Genomic DNA, 24,773 nt, shown 5'->3' with positions numbered 1-24,773 from the left:
TTCATTTTGTTAAACATTTTTCACTTACATTTTAATCTGGTTTGTCCTCGCTCACTGGGAGTTTTGCCTCAGCTTGGGCCCATGAACTTGACATCCCCCCCTTCCCCTCATTACACTACCCACCTCTGGAGCTTGGGTTGCCAAGCAGGCTCAAGGACCAAATTCACAATCCAGTGCACATTTATTAAGCAACTACTGTACACAAGGTACCGGGCAAAGATTTTAAAATGAAGTGCTTCACCTTACAGCGTGGATTGCGGAATAGGGTGGTATGTCACATCTCTTTGGTGCCTTCACTTTGGGTTCAGTGATCAGTAAAGCTTGCTAAGGAGAGAAAGGAAAAAGCCTTGAGATGAGGGCAAAGCCCCCTAGATTGGATCTGAGAGGCGGTGGAGACCCCTGGACATCTGATGAGATCAGCAAGGCCCAGAGCCATAGGCAGGAATTCTTGCACCCAGGGCAAGTCCGCTTGTGGAAAAACAATCTATCCCCAGTGAGATAGTGCCCCAGGGACAGCTTTACCAGGGAAATGGGAGACCTATTCCCCAGAAAGACTGGCTTGTACTCCTGCAGCATGGGTCTTTCCCTCCTAGATTGATTTTTTTTAAACCAGGTAAAGAGGCCATTCTCTGTCTCACCTCTTACTTAGCCTTAATCACCCGAATGGGTGGTTAGTTCAATCAAACTGAGACCCTTAGCTTAAAGACCTTAGCTTAAAAAGGCCAAGATCCCCCACTGCATCCTGGGCCATCTCCAGTCCTCCTGATCAATATCTAGCCACTGGACCAAGATGGCTCCAGAGGAGAAAGTGAGGCTGGTGTCTTTGCACAGCTCTGCCTCACTTAAATCCAATTCACTTGCATGTTACAGCATCACCTCCCTGAGTCAAGGTCCTCTTCCAGAATGAAGGACAAACAACAAATAAAGTCATGGCCTGCTACTCCTTAATCTGTAGGAAGAGGCCAGGTGGGTGGGTGAGGAGGCTGAAGAGAGAGGTGAGGCTGTAGGAGAGGTAGGCTCTAGGAGTGGAGCACCACAGAGATAGGACCCTAGAGGTGGCAGTACGTGCTGCATCGAACAAACACAGTGGACCACTTTGGGAAGGAAGCATCACCCCCCCCAACCCCCACAAGATAGTGGCACCATGAAACAAAGCCTTGACCACCCCACCCTAGTTTTGTCTCTGGCAAGGCCTAAGCATCAAGGCAGAATCCTTTCTGGTGTTTCAGTGTGAGTGTGAGTATGAGTACAGATGGGGTGGGGCTGTATTGGAACAGACACACAGTAGGCACTTCTGGTAGATACAAATTGATTGCTTGGTTTATGGATTAACTTCTAGTGAATGGATGCAGGAAAGGGAGGGAGGGGTCAAGGGAATACCTGAGGGTAGAGTGGTCAGCAGAATGTCTGAGGTTGAGAGTGTTGTATATCTTGACCTTACCTCATGTAGGTCCTCCCTAAACCTCAGTTTCCCTATCTATAAATTAAAGAAGCCGTATCTGCCTCACAGAGTCATTGTAAAATCCTGTCTATAAAGCACTGTACACAGGTCACTGTTTGCATTCTTTCTTGTTAAGTGACCTTGGATAAGTCTCTCTACTTGCATGTCCTCATATAAACAATGAGACAATCCCTTTACCTCATAGGATTGTTATAAAGATCAAATAAAATAATGTACATAAAGCATTACACACAAAAAAAATTTATTATTGGGAGGCAATTTTAGGTAGAGTACTAGCTGGGAGTCAGGAAGACCTCTGTTTGATACTGGCTGTGAAACCATGGACATATCACTCAACTTCTCAGTAAGTCTTACAGGTAAGTCTCTAAGACTGTAACTTGTATGAGAGGCATTCATCCGCAGTGAGAGAGCTCTTGTGCTGATGACATCCCATGTTCAGAAAAATACAAGACAGGATTTTTATTTATTTTGCAAATGAAGAAACTGAGTTTAAGTGACTTGCCTATGGTTACATAGCAAGAGTCCAAGCCAGGATTTGAACCCAAATCCCCTGACAGCAGAGTGTGGGCACAGGGAGAAAGGCAGAGGTCATCTCTGACTTCTCATCACTAGGTTCTTCCTGTCTTTTAAGCCAGAAAGGCTGAGCAAGGACCTGGCGCTCATCCCTCCCTCTAGCCTCATCCTGTTGGCCCCCTCCCCCTCCCTCCTTTGATGCATTGCGACTTGGAAGGCTTCAAAGTTCTACCACATAGGGCGGCATATGGAATAAAGAGTAATTAATGCCAGGGGCCAGGTTCTCAGGCAAAGAAAGCCTCCATCTCCTCCATTTCCCCATCTGGCCTAGAGCTGGGTTGGGTGGGCTCCTGCCTCCCTGTCGCCCTCCAGGCCTAGAAGGAGCAGGACAGAGTAGAGAGAGGGAACAGAGGGTCTGGTCTGTCAGGGTCCTCAGCCAGATGCCCAGAGGCCACACCCCCTAACCACTGGCGCTCCTGGGTTGCCCCTCTTTCCCTTATACATGGAGGAAGTTTTGTGGGGCTAGGATGGTGGATTTCAGGATCTCTGGCTTCCCAAAGGCCTGGGGATTGCTTGGTAAGGCCCCTGCCGAGGAAAAACGAGGACAGAATCCTGGCTGACCTCTGAGATGGTTTGTCTGAGCAATCTCTTGAGGCAGACACAATATCCCTGGACCAGAATCTTAGTTTCATAGATTTAGGGCTGGAAGGTACTCTGAGGTCATGAAATCCAACACCCTCATTTTACAGATGAGGAAAATGAGGCATGGAGCCATTAAATGACTTGCCCAAGGTCACACAGCTGATTTGGCCCAAGCTGCCACACAGGGGCAGAGTGTAAATCCAGGCTTTCCTGATTCCAAGTCTAATACACACCATGCTTCCTTCTCTTTGGAGGAGAAACAGTAGAGAAGAGAAGGGTTTGTGCCTGAGCACAGACTAGGAGGGGCTTGCTTCCTTTCTTGAGGTGAAAGGGCTAGGAGTAGAAGCAAAGGCAGGTTCTCCCAGCCTAATTATTTCCATGGGCAAGTGGAATCTCTATCCAGATTGCAAGTCACTAGAGGAACAAGGAGAAGGGAGATATAAAATCAGTTCCATAGAATTCTTATCTTCCCCCCTTCCTTTCATCCTTCCCTCCTTTCCTCTCCCTCTCCTTAGTGCTGAGCAAAGCTAGTCTAGCCAGAACTGGGTAGGAAGTGGGCTGGGCTAGCCTGGGCTGGCCTGGGCTGACCCAGCTGGCTGGGCAGGCAGTGTTTCTGAGAGCAGAGGTTGCAGGGGAGAGGGAGGATGGATGTACTGAGCTCAGGGTCATAGTTTTAACACTAATCCAACCTCTTAATTTCACAGAGGAGGAAACAGGGGCCCAGAGAGGTTAAGTGATTTCCTAGGGTCACACATCTGCAGTTGACTGATTTGGGAAGGCCTTCAGAGCTGCCCAGCTGAGCACAGGTTTGCTTCTGTCCAGAAGACCTGGGACACTTGCCTAGGACAGTGTGTGTGCGTTGAGGGAAAAGGCAGGAGTGGGCAGCCCCTATAGCCTCCCAAGGAGGGAGTTCTCCAGCAGAGAAAACCTGTCTCTACAACTTTATCAGAATGAGTAGGGCTTCCCCGAGGGCCAGAGGAAGAGGAATACGGCATAAAAGGGAGAGGGCCCCAAAGCTCTGACAATGTGAATGAGAATTTTCTCCATGCCTTCCGCAAGTCAGTGGGAAGAATGCATCTCAGTCTGGAGATGGGGGCTCAGAGCCAATGATGACAATAATAATATACCAACAGTATCTGATACTTCTGTGGCTGACAAAGCATCTTAAAGTCACCACCTCATTTTATCTTCAGAACAACACACACAGAACAGTAACCATCACTCTTGACTTTATGGTGCTTTACACTTTACAAAGGGCTCTCCTCCCATCAGTCTTGAGAGTCACAAGGATGGAGGGATAGAGAGGGGGTAGTATAAAACATTAGGGTGGTCAGGGAAACCTTGCAGCCAGAGGTGGTATGTAAACTGAGCCATGGAAGGTGGGTAGGATTGGGGTGATTAGAATAAGAATAGCGACACAAAGGAGAAGAAAATAGAAGATGAAAACAGTGCAAGATAAGGGGTTAGTGTCTGGGGGGAGGTAGCAGGGATGGGGGCTCAGGTTAAAGCAGAGTCAAAGGGTCACACTTTGAGGATCTAGAGGGCCACATATGGCCGGGAGGCTGAAGATTCCCCACCTCTGGAAAGGAAGGCACTGAAAGGTTCTGTGGAGGAGACCTGTTCGTGGAGTTTGCCCTAAGCTTCGAGATTCTTCCTCAACAGAAGGTGTAGCACTGTGTCCTCTGCCCCCTGACTCATTGAAAGGCAGGGGCCATATCCCCAGAAATCCCCTGAATACAGCCTTTTGCCTCCAAGTACCAAGGCCAGATGGGCAAATGGGGGTGGGGTGTGTGTGTGTGTGTGTGTGTGTGTGTGTGTGTATGTAGGTATGGGTATGTGTAGGTATGTGTGTATATGTGTGTATGTGTGTATATGTGCATATGTGTATGGGGTATGTGGGGGGGTGTGGGTGTGGATGTGGATGTGTGTATGTATGTGAGTGTATGTATGTGTATGGGGGTGTATGTGTGTATGTGTGGGTCTGTGTTTGTATGTGAGTGTGTATGTGTATGTAGGTATGGGTATGTGTAGGTATGTGTGTATATGTGTGTATGTGTGTATATGTGCATATGTGTATGGGGTGTGTGTGGGGGTGTGGGGGTGTGGATGTGGATGTGTGTATGTATGTGAGTGTATGTATGTGTATGGGGGTGTATGTGTGTATGTGTGGGTCTGTGTTTGTATGTGAGTGTGTGTGTGTGTGTATGTAGGTATGGGTATGTGTAGGTATGTGTGTATATGTGTGTATGTGTGTATATGTGCATATGTGTATGGGGGTGTGTGTGTATATGTGCGGGTCTGTGTTTGTATGTGAGTGTGTGTGTGTATATGTGTGGGTCTGTGTTTGTATGTGAGTATGTGTGTGGGGGTATGGGTATGTGTAGGCATGTGTGTATATGTGTGTATGTGTGTATATGTGCATATGTGTATGGGGTATGTGTGGGGGGGTGTGGGTGTGGATGTGGATGTGTGTATGTATGTGAGTGTATGTATGTGTATGGGGGTGTATGTGTGTATGTGTGGGTCTGTGTTTGTATGTGAGTGTGTGTGTGTGTGTATATGTGTGGGTCTGTGTTTGTATGTGAGTGTGTGTATGTGTATATGTGTGGGTCTGTGTGTGTACGTGTGTGGGGGTGTGTGCATGGGTGTGTCCTCACCCCTCCTGAGGCAGCCCTTCTGCTCACTGCTGCCCTTGGTCGCCCTTCCTTCACCCCTTTCTGATACTGTTTAGCCCCCCATTAACTTAAAGGAATCTTGTCCTTGGTGTTTAATCGGATGCTACGAGGAATATCCTATTGATGACAAAGTATTGATTTCACATGAAAGAGTGAGACCAAAGTCCTTTATTTACTTGGCATCTATAACTTGGTGGCTACAGATTCCCTGCCTGGCGTGGAGGCTCAGGGCCCCTGACTACTGACTTGCCCAGTGGGGAGGTGGGTGCTGTGTCCTGTAGGAGGAAAGGGTGCCAAGGGATAGAGAAATCACTCCCTTGCTCCTGAGTTTCCCCTTCCTCATGGGGACAAGAGGATTTTCCACCCCTGCACCTGATGAGGGGACCTTTGAGGCAGGGACAGAGAGCGCCATACAGCCACGATCACTGTCTTTGACAGCCTTGTCCCCCAAATGAAGACACTGTCATCCACATCCGCCATGCTCCAAGCACCATTTGTGAGGGCCCTTGTTGGGGTAGGGAGGAGGGGAAAGACCCAGGCCAGAGGTGGGGATAGGGGTATGCCTGGCCAGCCCCTTCTCAGAGAGAGATAAGCATAGTCCTGAGGTGGGAGCTCTTAGGAGGGGGAGGGTCTTTCCCCATGATGCTCCTAAGGGTGTCCGAGTTGAGGCTATAAGTCCTACTGAAGCCCCCACCCCCACCTCCGAGGAACTCGTTCCTCCCCTGGTCCCTTCCCCCAGTGCTGATCAGAATCCCTGAAGATCTTTGTCTTTCGGACCCAGGAAGGAGAGGAATCTGGCCACGTCACCAGGCCCAGTAATCCCAGGAAGGGGGAAGCATTGCTGCGATCCAAGACGCCCCTCTCATTTTTGTAGGCACCTTGGCTTTGAGTTCACTGTAGCTCCAATAACTGAGGCGAGGGTGGGGATGTTTCCTCCCCCATGATACAAATGGGGGAGACTGAGGCCCAGGGATGTGAAATGAGTATGTGATGGAGAAGGGATGAAAACTCCAACCTGGGGTTATTTTTTTTGTCTGGCATTGTCTGGATGTGTGTGAGCCCCTGTCCCCACTCCACAGGAGGGGACCCCTGGCGTCAGTGAGGGCCCTTTCCCATGGAGAGGTGGGGGAGCCTTGCTCTTGCACCCAAGGCTATGGAGGGCTGCTGGGAAGAGAGCCAGAGGGCGGAGATGAGAGGGATCACCGTGGCTGGCACTGGGCCCCAGCATCCTCAGCATGGTCACAGTTGTGTGCGTTCCATCGGATGTGAGAGCATCGGAGCAGAGAGGCCTCATTGCCCCGACATTTGACGTTGTCCAGGAGGATGAGGCCCTGGCCTGGGCCATACTGAGCCTCTCCAGGGGCCGCCAGGGCCTCCCCACAGCCCAGCTGGCGGCACACCACCCCCACAGCCCGCAAGTCCCAGGCATCATCACAAATGGTGCCCCACTGACGCAGGAGATATAGCTCCACCCGACCCTCACACCGGTGACTGCCATTTGCCAGGCGGAGATGGCCTGGATGGGAGGCGAAGGGGGAGGGAGAGGAGGAGGAGGAGGAGGAGAGACAAAATGAGGCATTCAAGGGTGGATGGGAACAAAACATAAATATCTCCCCACCTCTCCCCCTCAGTCTATATCCCAGGAACAAAGCCCCAGGACACTGTCAGTTAGGGACACACCAAGGATGGAGCGAGACATCTTCCCTGCCCACCAGACCTTGGCCTGATGCAAGGAGACCCATTTCCTGCCCTTAGAAAGGTCCTGGTCTGATGGAAAGACACGGCTTATGTCCTCAGGGAGCCTCAGGTAGGAGGGAGGAAATATGTGGAAAAGAGATGACAGGTATTTGAAAAATCTATAAACAAGTGTAAATAATAGAGAGGAAAAATCAGAATCTTAGAGGTGGAAGAAGCCTTAGAGTTAGCTGAGTTTAGCCCCTGCCTGAAGATTTCATCACTGCCAGCCCTCAGCACTGTGCCTGGCACATAGCAGGAGCTTAAGAAAGACTTGTTGATATTTTTGATTGACTCACTCTAGAACGTCCCTAGTTCTGTCCCCTGAGGAGTGAACAGAAGAAGCCTGATCCCTTTTCCACATGACAGTCTCTCAAACTTTTGAAGACAAACACGAAGTTCCCCCTAAATTCTTTCTTTTCCAGGCTCAATGTCTTTGGCTCCTTCAATAGATCCCCATATTACATAATTAATATCCCTCTGAAAGGGGCAGCTAGGTGGTATAGTGCCAGGCCAGAGTTCAGATCTGGCCTCAGACACTTCCCAGCCAGGTGGCCCTCAGCAAATCATTTCACCCTGTTTGCCTCAGTTTCCTCATCTGTCAAATGAGCTGGAGAAGGAAATGACAAACCACTCCAGTATCTCTGCCGAGAAAACCCCAACTAGGGTCACGGAGAGTTGGACATGACTTAATGACAAAGCTCCTCCCTAAAATGCGGCATTCAGAACTAGATGTAAGGTTCTAGTGTGGCCTGACCAGGCCTGGATACAGGGTGACTCGCTAGCTCTCATTCTGAACACCAGGCTTCTGTGAGTGAATCCTTGAGACCACCCACACTTCTCTGCCGACCACAGTCCACTTTTAGCTCGAGCTTGTGGTCAGCATAAGCACATGCATTTCCCTTACCAGACTCTTAGGGGCAAGGGGAGGGATCGTCTGTGTCCCCTTAGGCTTCATCTATCATCTGCATTCCATCCCTATACCCTTTTCTAGGCCCCTTCTCTAGGATTCCATGGTAATTGTAGGCTGGGAGCTGGACGTGACCTCAGAAGCCCGACCAGCCCATTTTATAGATGAGGAAACACAGCCTGTCCAGGATTTGAAGAAGGATTCGAATCCAAGACTCCTGACCCCCAGCCCAATGTGCTCTTCATTACCCCACCCTCTAGTCTAGGCAGAGCAGGGCCACTTACCATCCCTGGGAGGTACACTGGCAATCACCTTTGTTGTCGTCTCAGGAACATCCTGCCAGATCTGTTGTCCTGACTCTTCTACCCCTGGCTCTGTGAGAGAGAAAAACCGAGGGGCCGGGGGAGGAATGTGGGCCGGTCAGAGCAGAACAGGAAGTCGCAGCATTCAGGAAACAGGGAAGGGAAGAGAATAAGCGTTAATTGAGTACCTACTGTGTGCCATCCCTGTGCTAAGAGCTTTAAGAATATTATCTTCGTTTTACATTGAGGAAGTTGAGGCAGACAGAGGTCAATGACTTGCCTAGAGGCGCATAGCTAATAAGTGTTTGAGGCTGGATTTGAATTCAGATCTTTCTGACTCCAGGCCTAGTGCTGCATGCCCTGCTGCCTCTAATTCTGATTCTAGGGGAGGAATCCTCTCTGATGTGGCCAGCCCACTGTAGCCACAGAGGGCGGGATCTTTTCCCAAGGCCACCATTTTTCCTGATAAGGTGTCCGTAAAATCCCTCTTCTTGATGAAAAAGTAGGAGCTGCCTCTCTCCTTCCTCCTCGTAAGCCTCCATCCCTGGGGGAATGTCTCTGAGTCCCAGGTGTGTGGGAACTGAGTCTGGAAGAGGGCCCCAGCTTTGAGGGGCTTTCCCTCATCCCAAGTGAAGGGCTGGGCCAGAGGGGTCACGCCCACAGCAGATGGAGTCAGAGGATCTAGAGACATCGAGGCCACACCCCTTTGGATGGATAAAGAGACGAAGGTCCAGAGATGGGGAAATGATTTGTCTAGAATCATATAAGTAGCACTTAGAGGAGCTAGAAATCAAGTACAGGTCTCCCGACTCCGGAGACAGTGCTGGGTTCAAATGTCACCACTGATGCTTAGAACTGGTATGAATTGGGGTATGTCACTGAATCTGTCAAGGGAAGGGGTAGGCCTGGCTGGCCTCTGAGGTCTCTTTCAGTTCTAGATTGCTGGCCCTGTGATTCTATGTTATGTGACCTCTCTGGGCCTCAGTTTCCCCATCTGTCAAAGGAGGGAGTAGGCCTGGCTGGCCTCTGAGGTCCCTTTCAGCTCTGGGCCTAGGCTCCAACCTCCTTCCATTATATCATAGGTTTGAGTGGATACCACATACTTTGGTTATGGGTTAAGTGAAAGGGGGAAGGGGGAGAGAACAGGGTTCTGAGGCTGACCATGATTAGGTATCCATTAAACAAGGGGAGAACTTTAAAATAAGATGGGGGCAGAGGAAGCTGAATTCTAGGCACTGAAGGGGGGGACAGAAGAGGAGAGAATAAATGCTCATGTGGTCAGTAAGCCAGGCCAGCTACCAAGGAATAGCCGGACTTGGTGCCTGAGCAAGCTTTCCTCCTGGAGTTGGCCTCCATCGTGCTCCCTCCTTTCCACTCCCACGTGCCCTGGGCTTTGTCTTCCCTCCTCTCCCTGCTCTCTCCTCCCCCATCCCCCAAAGGCATGGGGCCTCCCTTCTCCATACCCTCCCTTCCCCCTTTGGTGGGGCTAGCTCCTGACCACCCCATCTCACTCACCCCTACAGATGGCACCAGCATCCTCATGGTGTCCACAATTGTGCTGGCCCCAGCCCAGGTGGAAACAGTCTGCCAGGTGGGTCTCCATGCCCGTGCAGTCCACGTTGTCCAGTAAGACAGGGCCCTTCCCATAGCCGAAGTAGGCCAGGACAGTGGCCCCCACCGCTCTCCCGCAGCCCGCCTCCCGGCACACTACCTGGGCATCGGCAAAGTCCCAGTCATCATCACACACAGTGCCCCAGCGGCTTTCATGGAGAACCTCCACACGGCCCTGGCAGGGTCCACTCCCGCTGACCAGGCGGAGACGGCCACCTAGGACAGGGGAGGAGACACAGACTCCTATACACCCCAAATGTATGTCTAAGGCTTGGCTTCTAAGGATTTCCAAGCCAAGGGCAAAAGATTCCTAAGTTAAGTCCTCCATGTCAGAACCGCCCCCTCCCTGGCTTTCATCCAGCCCTGGACAGTCCACTTACTTTTCTTTCCTGGGGCCATGGTAAGGATAGTGGTTTCCCTAGTGGGCTCCACAGCAGCTTCTGTTACTGAGAAGACAACAGGCCTGAGAAGGTTCTGGAAGCAAGAGGCCCCTTGGATTCCTGCCAGGGGCCAATCATGATCATTGGCATAGGACGAGGATCAAGTGGGGGGAAGGGTCTGAAGGACAGAGCTGCCAACCGAGAGTCCTGAAAACAATCTCTGGTAAAGTCTAGGCCCCTAGCCCTCTACCCTCATCCAACCCCATCTTCACCTCCCTACCTGACCCTTGCCCTTAACCTCCCCCAGCTTCACCCAGCTAGTGAGGAAGGAGGCAAACTCACGTGTTCCTGACTTCACATCCAGGGCTCTATCCACTACCATATCTAGCTGCCCTATTGGTAATTATCATTAGTATTTAGGGGCAGTCATGGTAGTAGAAAGGGTTCCAACTCTGGAGTCTGAGTTCCTGGGTTCAGTTTCACCTACCACCCATGTGACCTGGGGTTCGTAAAACCAGAGGATTGGACTAGTCTCTGAAATGCCTCCTAGCTCTGAATCTATGATCTGTTTACCTCCTGCTTCATCTCCTTCAGTCTGGGATCTCATGCTAAGGCTCTGGGGGACACCTCTCAGACCTGGCCCCATAGAGACCAGGCCAGGGAGAAATCCCAGGTAAGTTCTCTGAAACTCTGCATCCCAAATAAAGGTATAGGCAGATAGGTGATGAAGTGGAGAGAGTGCTGGGCCTGGAGTTAGGAAGACTTGAGTTCAAATCTGGCCTCAGACACTTACTAGCTGCGTGACCTTGGGCAAGTCACTTAACTCTTGCTTGCCTCAGTTTCCTCATCTATAAAGTGGGGATGATAATAGCACCTATCTCCCAGGGTTGTTGTGAGGGTCCAATGAGATAATCATTGTAAAGCACTTAACACAGTGCCTGGCATGTAGTAAGCACTATATAAATGTTAGCCATCATCATCATCATCATCATTGTCATCATCATCATCATCATCATTGTCATCATCACCACCATCATCATCATCATCACCACCATCATCATCATCATCACCACCATCATCATCATCATCACCACCATCATCATCATCTTCACCATCGTCATCATCATCATCATTGTCATCATCACCACCATCATCATCATCTTCACCATCATCATCACCACCATCATCATCATCATCACCACCATCATCATCATCTTCACCATCGTCATCATCATCATCATTGTCATCATCACCACCATCATCATCATCATCACCATCATCATCACCACCATCATCATCATTATCTTCACCATCATCGTTATCATCATCATCATCATCACCATCACATAGAAATGGCCCTGGGACAAGTCACCATCCATTATTCTTCTATACTCGGTGTTCTATAGACTACTGTACAGGTGGATAAAATCATTGCTTTTGTGATTGAAATTATTATTGTTTTAAACCAACCCTAATCCCACTCTCGAATCTGGCCTCATTCTAATGCTTATCTTGACCCCGACCTCACACTCTAATCTAATCCCCCGCTGTGATACTGTCCCAAACCAGCCCTCAGACCACCTCCTCGGTGCTCCCAACCCTACTCCACATCCTATTCCAAACCCACATGAAATCCTAATTTTAGCCCCAGATTCTAATCTAATTCCATCCCAAGGTGGATTCCAATTTAACTAAATGCAAATTCCAACCTTAGTCCCTTATCCTTGCTCCAATCCTATTACAGTTATAATTATTATAATTCAGTAAGGTTACCTCACATTTATACAGCCCTTTATTGTTATCCCATTGGGATGATGGGTTCATTATCCCAATAATGGGAGATTATTCCATTCCATCCTCACACTAATCCTATGAAATAGGTGCTCCTGGCCCTCCCTCCAGGGTTAGGGACCATTTAAAAAGTTCTTCTGAGGGGCAACTAGGTGGCTCAGTAGATAGAGTACTGGCCCTGGAATCAGAAGGATCTGAGTTCAAATCTGGCCTCAGACACTTACTGGCTGTGTGACCCTAAACACGTCACTTAACCCTGATTGCCTCCAAAACAAAAAGAAAAACTCTTCTTCAGATAACTGTGGCATATTGCCAGGGGTGGGCAGGTATCCACAAAAATCGCAGTCCTTATCACACTCTGGGGGTATTTGGAGTCTCCTGTAGCCTAGCCCTGTTTACCTGCCCAGCCTTGTGTCCCACCACTCTCCTCCATAAACCTTCCAGTCAACTAAAAATTCTAATATTACTTGATAGACCCAGAGCTAGGAGGGCCCTCAGAGTCCCTCTAATCAGACCCCTTCATTTTATAATGGTCTTCTTGATGCTTCCCAGTTTCTCCCCTTTCCTTAGTTTCCCTTCTGTCCCCATGAAGAATTCTACCTTCAAGTTTTGGGTTTCTAGCTGTTTCTGCCTCCTAGAGTGGCACCCTCTTTCTCCTGTCTGCATCCTACCTACCCTGAACTCCTTCACTGACCATGGCAGCCGAAATGATCTTTGATCTTGCTCCTCCTCCCCCCTTCTTAACTGAATTCCTCCAGGGATGGGGACTTATCAGAACCTGTGCCGTATGACTAGCTCTCTTTCTACGTATATGCCATTGCCTGACCAACTAAACGATAAACTCCTTAGGTTAGGGGAGAAGTTAATCATATCCTCCCCAAGTAATCAAGCTTTCCCTTAGTTCTGACACCCACCCCTCACACACACACACACACACACACACACACACACTGATATCATCCAAGTGACCACTAAGCTATGGATGCCCCTGCCCAGAGACTTGGCAACTTGGGGATCTGCTCACTCAGGAACTGCCCTGGAGCTGTCCAGCACAGAGGGTTTGGGAGGCTGTCTTCTTCCCCCTTACCTGTGGCTGGTTCGGTGAGCCTGACCTTGCCATCATGGGTGACCAGGGATGGTGAGGACATAATAGTGGGGACACTGTGTCCTATGAAAAGAACAGGTGAAAATGAGGTCTGAGGTCCTTCAAGGACCAATAAGCAGTTAAGAGGCATGCTTGCCCAGGCCAGTGACTTTATCCATGTAGGAACCTCCCAATGGTGAAACTCCCTCCACCAATACAGATCCATACCTTTCCTGCAATTTACAATCTTAAGGAGTTTCTTAGGGCACTGAAAGGGGAAGGAGCTTGAGAGCAGAATAATTCACTGGAAGTAGCCCCAGCTGGACAGTCAGAGGACCTGGGTTCAAATCCTGACTTTGATATTTTGTACCTGTGTGACTTTGGGAAAGTTACTTTGATTCTCTGAGCCTCAGTTTCCCCCTCCATAAAATAAAAGAGGTTGGACTAGGTGACCTCCAGGGACCTTCTAGCTCTAGCTCTAGGAGCCTATGACTTCCCCAGGGTCACACAGCCAGTCACATCAGGCAGAGATCTTTCTCACTCTGAGGTCAGCTCTCTAGCCATTACCCCATCTCTTTCTTGGATAATCCTGGGGACCTTTTGCAGTAGATTTATGCCACTAGCTTAGTGGCATGAATTATTACTGGGGAACTCTGGGAAGCAATATTTCAGCTACAGGTCACCCTTAGGGTTAAATTCAACCCTCCCAGGAGTAACCCAATAGTCCCTGCTTACCTTATACACCCCCCATCAGCTCCTCTCTCTCTCTCTCTCTCTCTCTCTCTCTCTCTCTCTCTCTCTCTCTCTCTCTCTCTCTATATATATATATATATTATATATATATATATATATATATACACATATATATATGTATGTATATATATGTATATATATATACATATATATATGTATGTATATATATATGTATGTATGTATGTATGTCTAGGGGAGTAGAACATGGAAAGAGGAAAGAGAAGAAACTCAATGCCTCCCCTCATTGGCAGAGACCCAGAAATAGACAGTGCCCAGATGGCTAATAAGGGATGCCAGGGGATGATTAACATTAGAGACAGTAATCAGCAGATCCGGCAGAAATGCAGAATGTGCCTGGGGAGGGAGGAGACAGGCAGGCACACAACAGCTCCTTCCCGGAGGCAAAATCACAGGCATTCAGAGCTACTTCCTTTCCACACAGAGCCAATGTCCACAGCACCCACACACACTTCAGGGATGTTCTGCAGCTAGTTGTCCTGGGTCAGTTTCTTCCCTTCTCTCCATTAGATAGAGAGGGTTATAGGGCTAGCCCTTGACTAAGCAGGTGGCTGTTGCTTCCAAGGACCAGAGGATTCAGAAACCACTCCTCCCCAACCAAATCCTGCTGAAAGGAATTCTTTCTGCCAGTCTGCCCCAGGGCCTCCAAATATCTTATTATTTTTTTACTCCCCTGGGGTAAGGCATTAACTTCTGAAAGCTCCTCTGATAATGAAAACATGGTCCCTGACAGAAGAGGTTCAGCTAACCTGGTGGAAGTGGTGCTTGTAATCCTTCTCTGTTGAAATGGCAGCACACAGGCCTGAGGGTAGGTAGTTTATAGGGGAAATCTGGCTGCCTCCTTGGCAGAGCCCTCAGGGGTTAGGGTTGGCACAGCTCAGAGAAAGAGTGAGTTTGGACTGGGGGAGGGGGTGCAGGAAGGAGAGAAGGAAAGAAGAATGAAAAGAGGAAAGAAAAAAGGCAAATGGAAAGAGGAATGGAAAAATGGGCAGCACCCTGAGAAGAAGTGGGAGCGGCGAACAATGAAAGCGTGTGAGGACCAGATCACATCTCTAAATGCTGAAAGCCCACCTTGAGCCCACTTTGGCAAAAGCAAGCTTAATGGACTTTCAGTGTGATCTTAGGAAAAGGGCTCAGTGCCAGGGTTCAAGAGGCAGGGACAGCCCTCGGACTTGAGGTGGAATAGCCTGTGGTATGAAACCAAGACAATCATGAATATGATTGTTGTGATTATTTTTTTATAATCTTTTACATCTATAGAGTGCTTTATGGTTTACAAGGGGTTTTCCCAGTGTGGTATAAAGAAGACTAGAAAAATCCCAGCTTTGCCACTTCTTAGCTGTGTGACTTTAGACAAGTAACTTAACTTCTCTGGACCCCATCGTCCTAATCTGCAGAATGAAGGCTTTGGACTGGATGGTTCCTAAGCCCTGGAGCACCTTGGACATTTGTGATTCTGTGATCTCAGTTGATTCTCACAACCCTGAAGGGGAGGCAGGATCAAAGGATCCTATAGTTAGAGCTGGAAGGAAGGCACCTTAGGGTCCAACAAGTCCAAGGCTCCTACTTTACAGATGAGCAAACGAGTTACAGTGACTCACCCAGAGTCACATAGCTAGTCAATGTCAAGGTGACATTTGAACCCAAATCTTCCTGACTCTAAAACCAGTATCCTATCCATCACACTATGGCAGATGTCACTATTCTGAGACCCAGAGAGAAGCTGAATCACCCCAGGTCATGCGAATGGCAGAGCTGACACCGAGAGCCAGATCTCTTACTTGCTAGCTCAGGCCTCTTTCTTCTAGAACACATTGTGGAGGGCTGGGTGCAATAGGGTGTAGTCTCACTGGCACATAGGAGGAGCTTAAGAAATTCTTGTTGCTGATTGGTGCTCCTCTCCCAGTACCTGAGCAGATGACACCAGCATCCTCGTGGTGCCCACAGTTGTGGATCCCCCACCCCAGGCTGGGACACGCTGCCAGCCGCAGCTCTCGGCCATCGCAGTGGACGTTGTCTAGCAAGATGTGGCCTGTGCCATAGCCAAAGTAGGCATTGGTCTTCGAAGCCACGGCGCTGCCACAGTCCAGTTGGCGGCAGACCACAGTGGCATCTGGGAGCCCCCAGTCATCATCACACACAGTGCCCCATGTACCGCCATGCAGGATCTCCACCCGGCCTTGACAGGGGTTGGTGCCTCTCACTAGGCGGATGCTGCCATCACCTGGGAATGGTCAAGGGACAGGAAAGAATTATACCCATAATGCCACATACCTTACAACCCACAAACATGCTTCATGCATTGTCCTGCCAGTCCACAGTATATCACAATGCCTATACAATGTTCAGTGGTCCCTTCCCATTCATAACTTCCTGAGGCCCTCTTCCGTCCCAGCCAAATAGGTAGGGAATGGCCAAAAGGTCTGCCCAGTGAAGATTACCTTTCCTAAAACATCATTCTGATCACATCATTTCCAGGCTTATTACTCATTATTCCCTTTCTAGAATTCTGTGTTCCAGACAAATTGGGTTCTTGCAGTTTCCCACACAAAACATTCCATCTCCCTTCCACGTCTTCGCACTGACTGGCCCTCACACCTTAAATGAACTCCCCCTCATCTCCATGTCTCAGAATCACCTGATTCCCTAAACAGGGAGCCTGGTTCAGATTAGATGCCTGCCTCCTGCGACAGGCATTTCCAAATGTCCCCAGTTGTTAGTTCTCTTTGCTAAAGTTACTTCATGTTTACTATTAATAAATAGAAATTCTTCTTATTTACTTAAGATCATAGCTCTAGAGAGGAAGAGATTGCCCAGGACCATCTGGTCCAACACCTTTATTTTATAGATGGCAAACGTGAGGCCCACAGAGGCACAGTGACTTGCTAAGGTCTTATTTGTGGAATTGTCACATCTTCCAATAGAATGTATGCTTCTTGAGGGCAACTCTTATTTACTTTCCAGCAAGTGCCTGGCATATATTATGCACTTAATGAATATTTATTGGCTGAATAAATAAATGAAACCAGCTCTGGAGGCTAGGAACTAGGAGAATCTTCCCCAGCTACCTACCTATCCCATTCTTTGGGGTGACGGTGATGGGGGCTCTGCTTGTTAACACTTTCCTGGCCACCGTTGGTAAGAGCTCTGAGAAGGGAAAACATTGGGGTGAGAAGAGAATAACTGAGCAGCTGTGCTAAGTCCTGGGGGAATCTGGTATCCATTCCTGTGGGTCTTACCTGCCCCAAGGAACTCTGGATGGGAAATATTAGCTTCTCAGAATCTTAATGCAGGAGACAGATGGGGCAGTCGTTGACCATCGGAAAGGGGACGCAGGTTCCAAAAACTCAATAGGACTGTCTCATAGATTCTGTCTCTCTTTTTTTTTTTAGGCAACTGGGGTTAAGTGACTTGCCCAGAGTCACACAGCTAGTAAGTGTCAAGTGTTTGGTCTCAGGCCGGATTTGAACTCAGGTCCTCCTGACTTCAGGGCTGGTGCTCTATCCACTGTGCCACCCAGCTACCCCTTGTCTCATAGATTCTGTAGGGCCATGTGATCACAAACACGAGGTGAGAAGGGGTATGTGAGTGTGTGTGTGTGTGTGTGTGTGTGTGTGTGTGTGTGTGCAGGAGAGACAGACAGAAAGAAACAGAAAAAGAAAGTTGGAGATGGTGACAGAGACAAAAGAAAGAGGCAGATCTAGATACAGAGACAGAAATAGGATGAGACATGGAGAGAGACAGATAGAGAGACATACACAGTAACAGAGATACACAGAGAGACATATATGCACAGAGGTGTTTTGGCCCCAGGCAGCCTTGGAAATTTTCTAAGGCTAACATCACTCAGGGGAGCTAGCAAATGCTGATGAAATTTCACCCTGCAAACACTCTGAACAGAGGGGAGAATTCTTGAGCAATAGGAGGAACTGGGGGAAAGGCAGTTCATTGCCCAGAGAACCATAAACTCCCAGGGTGGGAAGGAACCTTTTCGTTAACCTTTTATTCCATCCCCCTGCCCTCAGGCAAGACAACATCCCAAATTTTCCAGGTTGTCTTCAGAGACCTCAATTGGAAATTTAAAGACATGAGTTCAAATTCTAGTCTCGCCAGTAATTTATTGTGGGACCATGGGCAAATCACTTTTGTTTTTGTTTTTTCTGAGCCTCACTTTCCTCTGTATAAGCTGAAGGCAATGATTCCTTTCCCCCTCACATAGTTATTGTGCAAGCAGAGTAAACTGAAGAACAAATTAAAAGTCCTCTTCAAATGTGAGGAATCATCATCCTTAAAGGATTTTCAAGAAGAATCTGATCAGAGTTTTTTAGATGTGGGACATCAGAGATTGTGAGCTATTTGAAGCCAAGGATGGACTCTTTAGGCACCTTCTTGATATCTCCAGCCTCTAGTGAAATGCTTTAAATAAAATAGATACTCAGTATGTCCTTGCAGATCATGATACATCTAGGGAAACTGAGGTCTGGAAAAGTGAAGGGACTTGCCCAAGGTAATATAGAACCAGGATGAGAACATGGGTGAGCCTTGGCTCCCAGTTCTAGGATTTCCCCCACTATGCCGCACTCTCTTCTCTTCCTCATCTCTGCTCCCAGCTCCCCAGTCCCCAGCCAGATGAAAAGGGACCACATGGTTCTGAGGCCCTCTTGTGCTTCCTCTGTCCCACTCACCATCACACATGACGGCCACATCCTCGTAGTGATAGCAGTTATGGACACCCCAGCCACGGCTACCACACTCACTCAGGGCCGCCTCCTGGCCCTTGCAGTCCACGTTGTCCAGTTGGATGGGGCCCCGGCCCTGGCCAAAGACAAGGGGCAAGGGCACGGGCAGGGCATACCCGCAGCCCAGCTGGCGGCAGACTACGTTGGCATCTACCACGTCCCAGTCATCATCGCACACGGTCCCCCAGGAGCCATTGTACAAGATCTCCAGCCGGCCCTGGCAGCGGCTGGGTCCCCCCACCAGCCTCACCTCTGGGGGCACATGGGGGCCAGGGGAGGGGAGGGAGCTTACTTCAGGGTAGGGCAGAGGACAGTTCGCAGAGCAGGCCAGGGGTGGGAGGCACCCAGATCCCCAAAGTATGGGATTCCTGAACCTCCTCACCCAACCCATCCCACCTCCCCTTCAGGGACATTTTAAATTCGTGTTTCCCACCCCATCCATATGTTTGCTCCTCTACTCCCATTTAGTCCATGGTCATTAGAAAGCTAACCATACCCTTAGCATGGCCCCACCCATCAGGCTTTCTATATTTGTGACAAAAGGGAGAACGAAGAGGGACAAACTCATCTAGTGGGGCTCTGTCATTGATTCAATCACTGTGAGCCTTTCCCTCTCTATGGTCTCAGTTTATCTCATCTGTAAAATGGGGGTGGGCATAGCTTCTTTATTTAAGATTCTGGGGTGGGGGGCCAGGGTGAAGGACCCTCCAGTTCAGTGTGGGAGAAGGGAGGCCTATGGCTTATCTAGACAGGAACCCCATTACCCCACCCCACCCCACAGAAGGTCCTACCTGGAAAGGGTAATGGAGTAGGCTGCAGGGTGCTGCCTGAAATAGAATGGAGAAGAAGATCAGATGGGTCTGCCCAGCTGGGAAAAGCACCCGAGGAGTGTCGCTGCTCCCTGAGTGTATAGTTAACTCATTGCTTTTTACACATATCTCCTTTCCATTCCCACTGCAACCATATAAACTCAAGGCATCAACAGAGCATGTCTGGATTATTGCAACCACCTCCTAACTGGCTTCCCCACCTCCAATCTTTCCCTCTCCAATGCATAGGCCACACGATCATTAGCACGATTTTCCTAAGGCACTAATTAGATCATGCCATTCCCTTACTCTGAGACTTTCAATGGCTCCCCACTTTCTACGTAATAAGGCTTAACCTTCTTAGCTTACAGCGTTCTCCAGAATCTGCCTTTAACTTACCCCGTCCAGCCTTCCACTATTTTCCCAGTACTCTACACTGACGGAGATACTCAGGGCTCCTCAAACACATTATACCCTTTGCTCTAATGGACTGCTTTCCTACTCCCTTCCCTTTCTGGCTTCCCCAAATCATTATCTCCCCAAACCTTCAAAAGCCAGTTTTGAGTAACCGCCTGCATGAAGTTTTCCCTGATTTCTCCCTTTCCCTAGAGAAGTGAGTTCTCCCTCTGAATTCTCCACATCCTTTGGCTCTACCCCTCAAGACACTGGCCCCATTCTGCTTCAGAGCATCACTTGTGCATATCCCATCTTAAGCTATGTCCTTCTTCAAGCCAGAGATTGCTTCAGTCATCTTTATATCTCCTACAGGACCAAAGACCCTGCCAAACAGTTAAACATCACACACTTCTTAAGCAGCTACTATGTTTCAAATTCTGAGCTAGGCTCTGGTGATACAAAGATGGAAATGAAATGTCCCTTGAGGCTTACAATTCTCCAGTAAAGAGGAAGGATCTAGACACTTACAAAAAAGAGGTGGTGCAGTGGATAGAGCACAGGGCCTGGAGTCAGGAAGACCTGAGTTCAAATCTAGCCTCAGATACTTATTAGCTGTATGACCCTGGGCAAGTCACTTCACCCTGTTTGCCTCAGTTTCCTCATTTGTCAAATTATCTGGAAAGAAAATTGGCAGACCACTTCAGTGTCTTTGCCAAGAACCCCCCCAAAAACCCAAAAAGGGGTCATGGAAAGTCAGACACTACTGAAATAACTGAACAACGACTGCCTTGAGGGGAAGGGCACCAATAGCTGGGGGACCAAGAAAGGCGTCATGGAGAGAAAGGAAACCAGAGATTCCAAGAGGCAGAGATGAGGAGGAAGAGCATTCCAGGCACAGGGGGTGGCAACTGCAAACACAGAGAGGCAGGTGATGGAATGGCCAATCTGTCTGGGATCCCAGAACTTTGGAAAAGGAGGAAAGTGGGATAAGGCTGGAAAAGCAGGATGGGGTGGGGCTGCAACGGGTTTTAAATACCACCCGGAGGAGCTCATATCTGAGGCTGAGGTAGAGGGAGTTGCTGGAGTTTATTAAGTAGGTGGGGCCTGGCATGACCAGACCTGTACTTTGGCTCTTTGGCAGCTGTGGATGAGGGCTTGGGGTGAGGAAGTCAATAAATAATTTGTCAAATGAATGAACTTGATTTTGGAATTGAACACCTTCTTCACGTAGACTTCTCTGCTTAGCCACAAGCTGAAAGCATTTCCTCAACTTTTCCTAGAGTCCTGGGACTGGATATCTTTCTTGCCTTTGCTTTATATTACTATTATTTGTGAAGCTGCCAGTTAGAATGTAAGCTCTCTGAGGGCAAGGGCTGGGTGGACATCGTTTTTGTATCTCCAGCTCTTATCATTACTTTGTATACTTTTGATTCTCATTCTCCCAAAAGACAAAGTTATCTCAAGAATCCCTGGTCGCCCTGAGGTTCTACCTAGTTTATGATTGAACTACATGATTATGTTCATTGAAAATCCGTATCTTCAGACTTTCGCTCTAGCCTTCATCTCTGTCTCTTCCTCACTGGAAACTTGGACTCTTCCCCAGAATCACTGTGGACTCCTGGGTTTTCTCCTGCCCCATCCAAACCTCCAGCTCACTTCCAGGCCATCTCCACACACCCCTCTCTTTTCTAGCACCCCTTTGTGTACTGCCTTCCCCTATCATAATGTAAGCTTCTTGAAGGCAAGGGGTTCAGAGGAGGGAAAGCTCACTGTGCCCAGGGAGGGGGAAGGCAGTGGTGGGAATCAGAACCAGAAATGACTTTAGAAACCATCCAATCCAATTTCCCCGTTTTACAGAAAACTGAGGCCCGAAGAAAAAGGTCACTCAGTGAGTTAAGGTTGGAGCTGGGCCTTAGTACCCAAAGCTCAGGATCACCAGGCCAGGGCTTTTTCCATCACCCTAGTTGAATGGCTTCCGTTTTCTCACATGTAAAGTGAAGGGCATTTGACTAGATGACCTTTACCATGTCTCTTTCCAGAGCTAACATTCCCCGATCCTCTCAGGGAACTTCGTATGGCCTGGGAGCTCCTGCTGAGGGCTGGCTTGGCCCAAAGGTGGGTGTTGGCCAACTCCTGGCTCCATAATTGCCCAAATTCTGCTCCTAGGCCAGAAGATGTGAACCACCACGCCCCTCCTCCCCTTCAGTTCCATCCAACCATGCCTTCCTCTCCTCTCCCCTCTTTTCACCAGTATCTAAAGTCCTAGGAGCACAAGATTTAGAATCAGGAGGCTCTTTTTTGGTTACCTAGTCCAATTACCTCCTTATTTTACAGAGGAAGAAACTGAGCCAGGAAGGTAAGAGACTTGCTCAAGGTCACATCTTCTCAGTTGCAAAGCTGACATTCAAATCCAGCTCTCCTGCCCCTCCACCATTCCTAAGTCTGGGAGGAAAGTGACTGCCACCAATGTTCACAATGAGGGATTGGGGATCCAGTGTGTGCTCCCTGAGGGTGGGAGGCAAGAAGAAGGGAGTGTGGCCTTTAAAAGAGGAACCCAAGAAGGCACTGCTCATCGCAAAGGAATCATTCCTGCCTAGAACTGGAAGGGACCTCAGAGACCCCCTCATCCATCCCCTCTTTTTCCTGGTGGGGAAACTGATGCCCAGAAAGAGGAAGGGACTTAGAGGATTATAAGATACAGAGCTAGTCCAGAACTCTCATTTTAGAGATGAGGAAATTGAGGCCCAGAGAGGGAAAGTTATTTACCTAAGGTCACACAGCTAGTAAGAAACAGAGGCAGGAGTCAAACCCAGGTTATAAAATCATAGATTTAGAGCTAAATGGAATCTTGGAAGTCATCTAAATCAATCCCATTTTATAGAGCAGAAAACTGAGGCTAAGTTAAATGACTTGCCCAGTCACACAAGTAATAAGTGACAGGGTCACAATATGAACCCAGGTCTTCTTTCTTGAAATCAGGTGCTCTTTCCACTGCATTAAGGGAGATGTTCTGAGGCAAAGGAAGTGGATAGGGTACCTTCCTGGGTCCGATGACCTCATCCTTCTATTGGTGACTTCAAAATGCTTCTCGCGCATTCATTGAGAACTCAGGAGAAATCCTTTGTCACATTTTCAAATATTCACAGGATTACAGCTATAGGATGGAAAGGACCTCAGAGGCCACCCAATTCAACCCTTTTATTTTACAAATGAGGAAACTGAGGCCCAGGAAGTGACTTGCCCAAGGTTACCGAGGTAAAATGAAGAGCCTCTAAAGGTCTCTCCCAGTTCTAACTTAATTATGGGATGATTTTCAGCCTTCCCGGATCATCCAATCACCTCCTTTCCACCCCACCCCCACTCCCACAAGACTGTCTTTCTATTGTAAATCCCATGCTGCTAGGGGAGAGGAGAGGGGATCTCTTCTTCCTTGACCTCTGTCTGGTTCATATACCTTCTCTTTCAATGCTTAACCCAGCTGGAGGAGCCCAGCTCTCTCCCTCCCTCCCACCTTCCTTCCCTCCTTCCTTGCTTTTGTCCTTCCCTCTCTCCCTCTCTCTCTCTCTTTTCCTCCCTCCCTCCTTCCTTCACTCTCTTCCTCCTTGCTTCCTTCCCTCCCTCCATCCCTTCTTCCCTCCTTCCTTGCTTTTGTCCTTCCCCCTCTCTCTCTTTCCCTCCCTCCCTCTTTCTCTCCCTCCCTCCTTCCTTCACTCTCTTCCTCCTTCCTTCCTTCCCTCCCTCCTTGCTTCCTTCCCTCCCTCCATCCCTTTTTCCCTCCTTCCTTCCTGTTAAAGAAAGCAGGTTTACTTAATTATGGCGTAAAAAAAATATTCAACAAGGATCCTCTTGCTAGCACTTAGGTTGAGTAGACACATCCCCCTTTCTCTTTTTTTTCTTCTCTCTTTTTCAGTTTTAATTTTATTTTTCTTAACCGTATTACGCCACACCTTCTGAAGGACCCCAGGACCACTAAGGGCTGGCCACAGCCCAAACCACCCTTTGTTTCTGAAGCTGCGGCAGCAAGACAGATCTTGGGTGGTTTGTGGAGCCAACGCGCCCTCTTGTGGTCGAGACCTGTAGCTGCACGTTTCATTCTCAGAGATGCAAAGTGGGGAGGTCGGAGAGCAGAGAGGAAGATTTTCTTCTATCCCTGCTTCTTTAGCTTCCTAGGGTGATAGGATGGAAGGGATGATGAAGGAGCAGCACGGGCCTGAGCCCTGCTGGGAAAGATTGGTTGTGGGAGACCTCTTCCAGCCCTCCAGAAGGAGGGCCCCTCCCTAGGACTAACCTATCCTTTCCCCAAAGAATGTCTGGGAAATATCTCCTCCCCCTCCATTTCACAGAAGGCGATGGTCTGTGGAGCTAGCAAAGAGGCCTCATTTAAAACAAGACTTATGAAGGTCCCCTCCCTCCCCTCTTTGGAGCTCTGGGGCCTCTGGGCATGGAATGCTCCATGTCACCATGGACTTGGTTATGTGCTAGTTCGTTCTGCTGAACTGTGCTTTCCCCCTTATTCAACTTTTGTGTGTGTTATAAGGGTTGGCTCTGGAGGGAGAGGGGAAAAGGCGAATATGCTGGGAAGTGTAGGTGATGTTAAAAAAAAAACAAACAAAAAACGCCGTTTTGGAATGGAGGAACAAAGCAGGCTGAGATTTCACCCTCCTCCTGCCTTTCTGTGGCAGAAAAAGCCCTTCCTCCTTGCATCGGATATGGGAGAGTCAGTCTGTCATTTCTAAGGCCAACCCCCGTCACCCGAAGAGAGGGTCTGGGGCACTGGGAAGAAGCAGGTCCTGGGTCCCAAAGCTGCCACTGATTTCAGTAGCTGCTGAGTTTCAAAGTTCTCCAACCACTTCGCCCCAGAACAAGATGGAGAGGTTGGCATCACAGTTGTTTTTTTTAATTTTTGGAAGACCAATGATTTCATTGGCATGAAGAAATTCACTTGATCGAGGTA

The 24,773-nt window shown here is 48.8% G+C and overlaps 1 protein-coding gene across 2 annotated transcripts in view; it reads right to left on the bottom strand.

The window, feature by feature from the left end:
• Window positions 1-5,437: 5,437 nt before the first annotated feature.
• The window catches only part of SSC4D (scavenger receptor cysteine rich family member with 4 domains), a 29,061-nt gene continuing 9,725 nt past the window's right edge, over window positions 5,438-24,773 (bottom strand). Inside the window, exons 3-11 of one of the 2 annotated variants that reach the window (XM_021005875.2) lie at window positions 19,406-19,441; window positions 18,561-18,866; window positions 16,948-17,022; window positions 15,785-16,099; window positions 13,108-13,188; window positions 10,230-10,295; window positions 9,754-10,065; window positions 8,221-8,310; window positions 5,438-6,808 (exon numbers count right to left, since the gene is read on the bottom strand). In XM_021005875.2, coding sequence (XP_020861534.1) covers window positions 6,492-6,808; window positions 8,221-8,310; window positions 9,754-10,065; window positions 10,230-10,295; window positions 13,108-13,188; window positions 15,785-16,099; window positions 16,948-17,022; window positions 18,561-18,866; window positions 19,406-19,441 — 1,598 coding nt within the window. In that variant the 3' untranslated portion in view covers window positions 5,438-6,491. The other variant, XM_021005877.2, reaches the window with a different exon arrangement.

This window comes from Phascolarctos cinereus, unplaced genomic scaffold, assembly GCF_003287225.1.
Source record: "Phascolarctos cinereus isolate Bilbo 61053 unplaced genomic scaffold, phaCin_HiC Scaffold_5;HRSCAF=322, whole genome shotgun sequence".
NCBI classification, from domain to species: domain Eukaryota; kingdom Metazoa; phylum Chordata; class Mammalia; order Diprotodontia; family Phascolarctidae; genus Phascolarctos; species Phascolarctos cinereus.
Note: the sequence above shows the minus strand (reverse complement) of the source record. Positions and strands in the feature narration are given on the sequence as shown.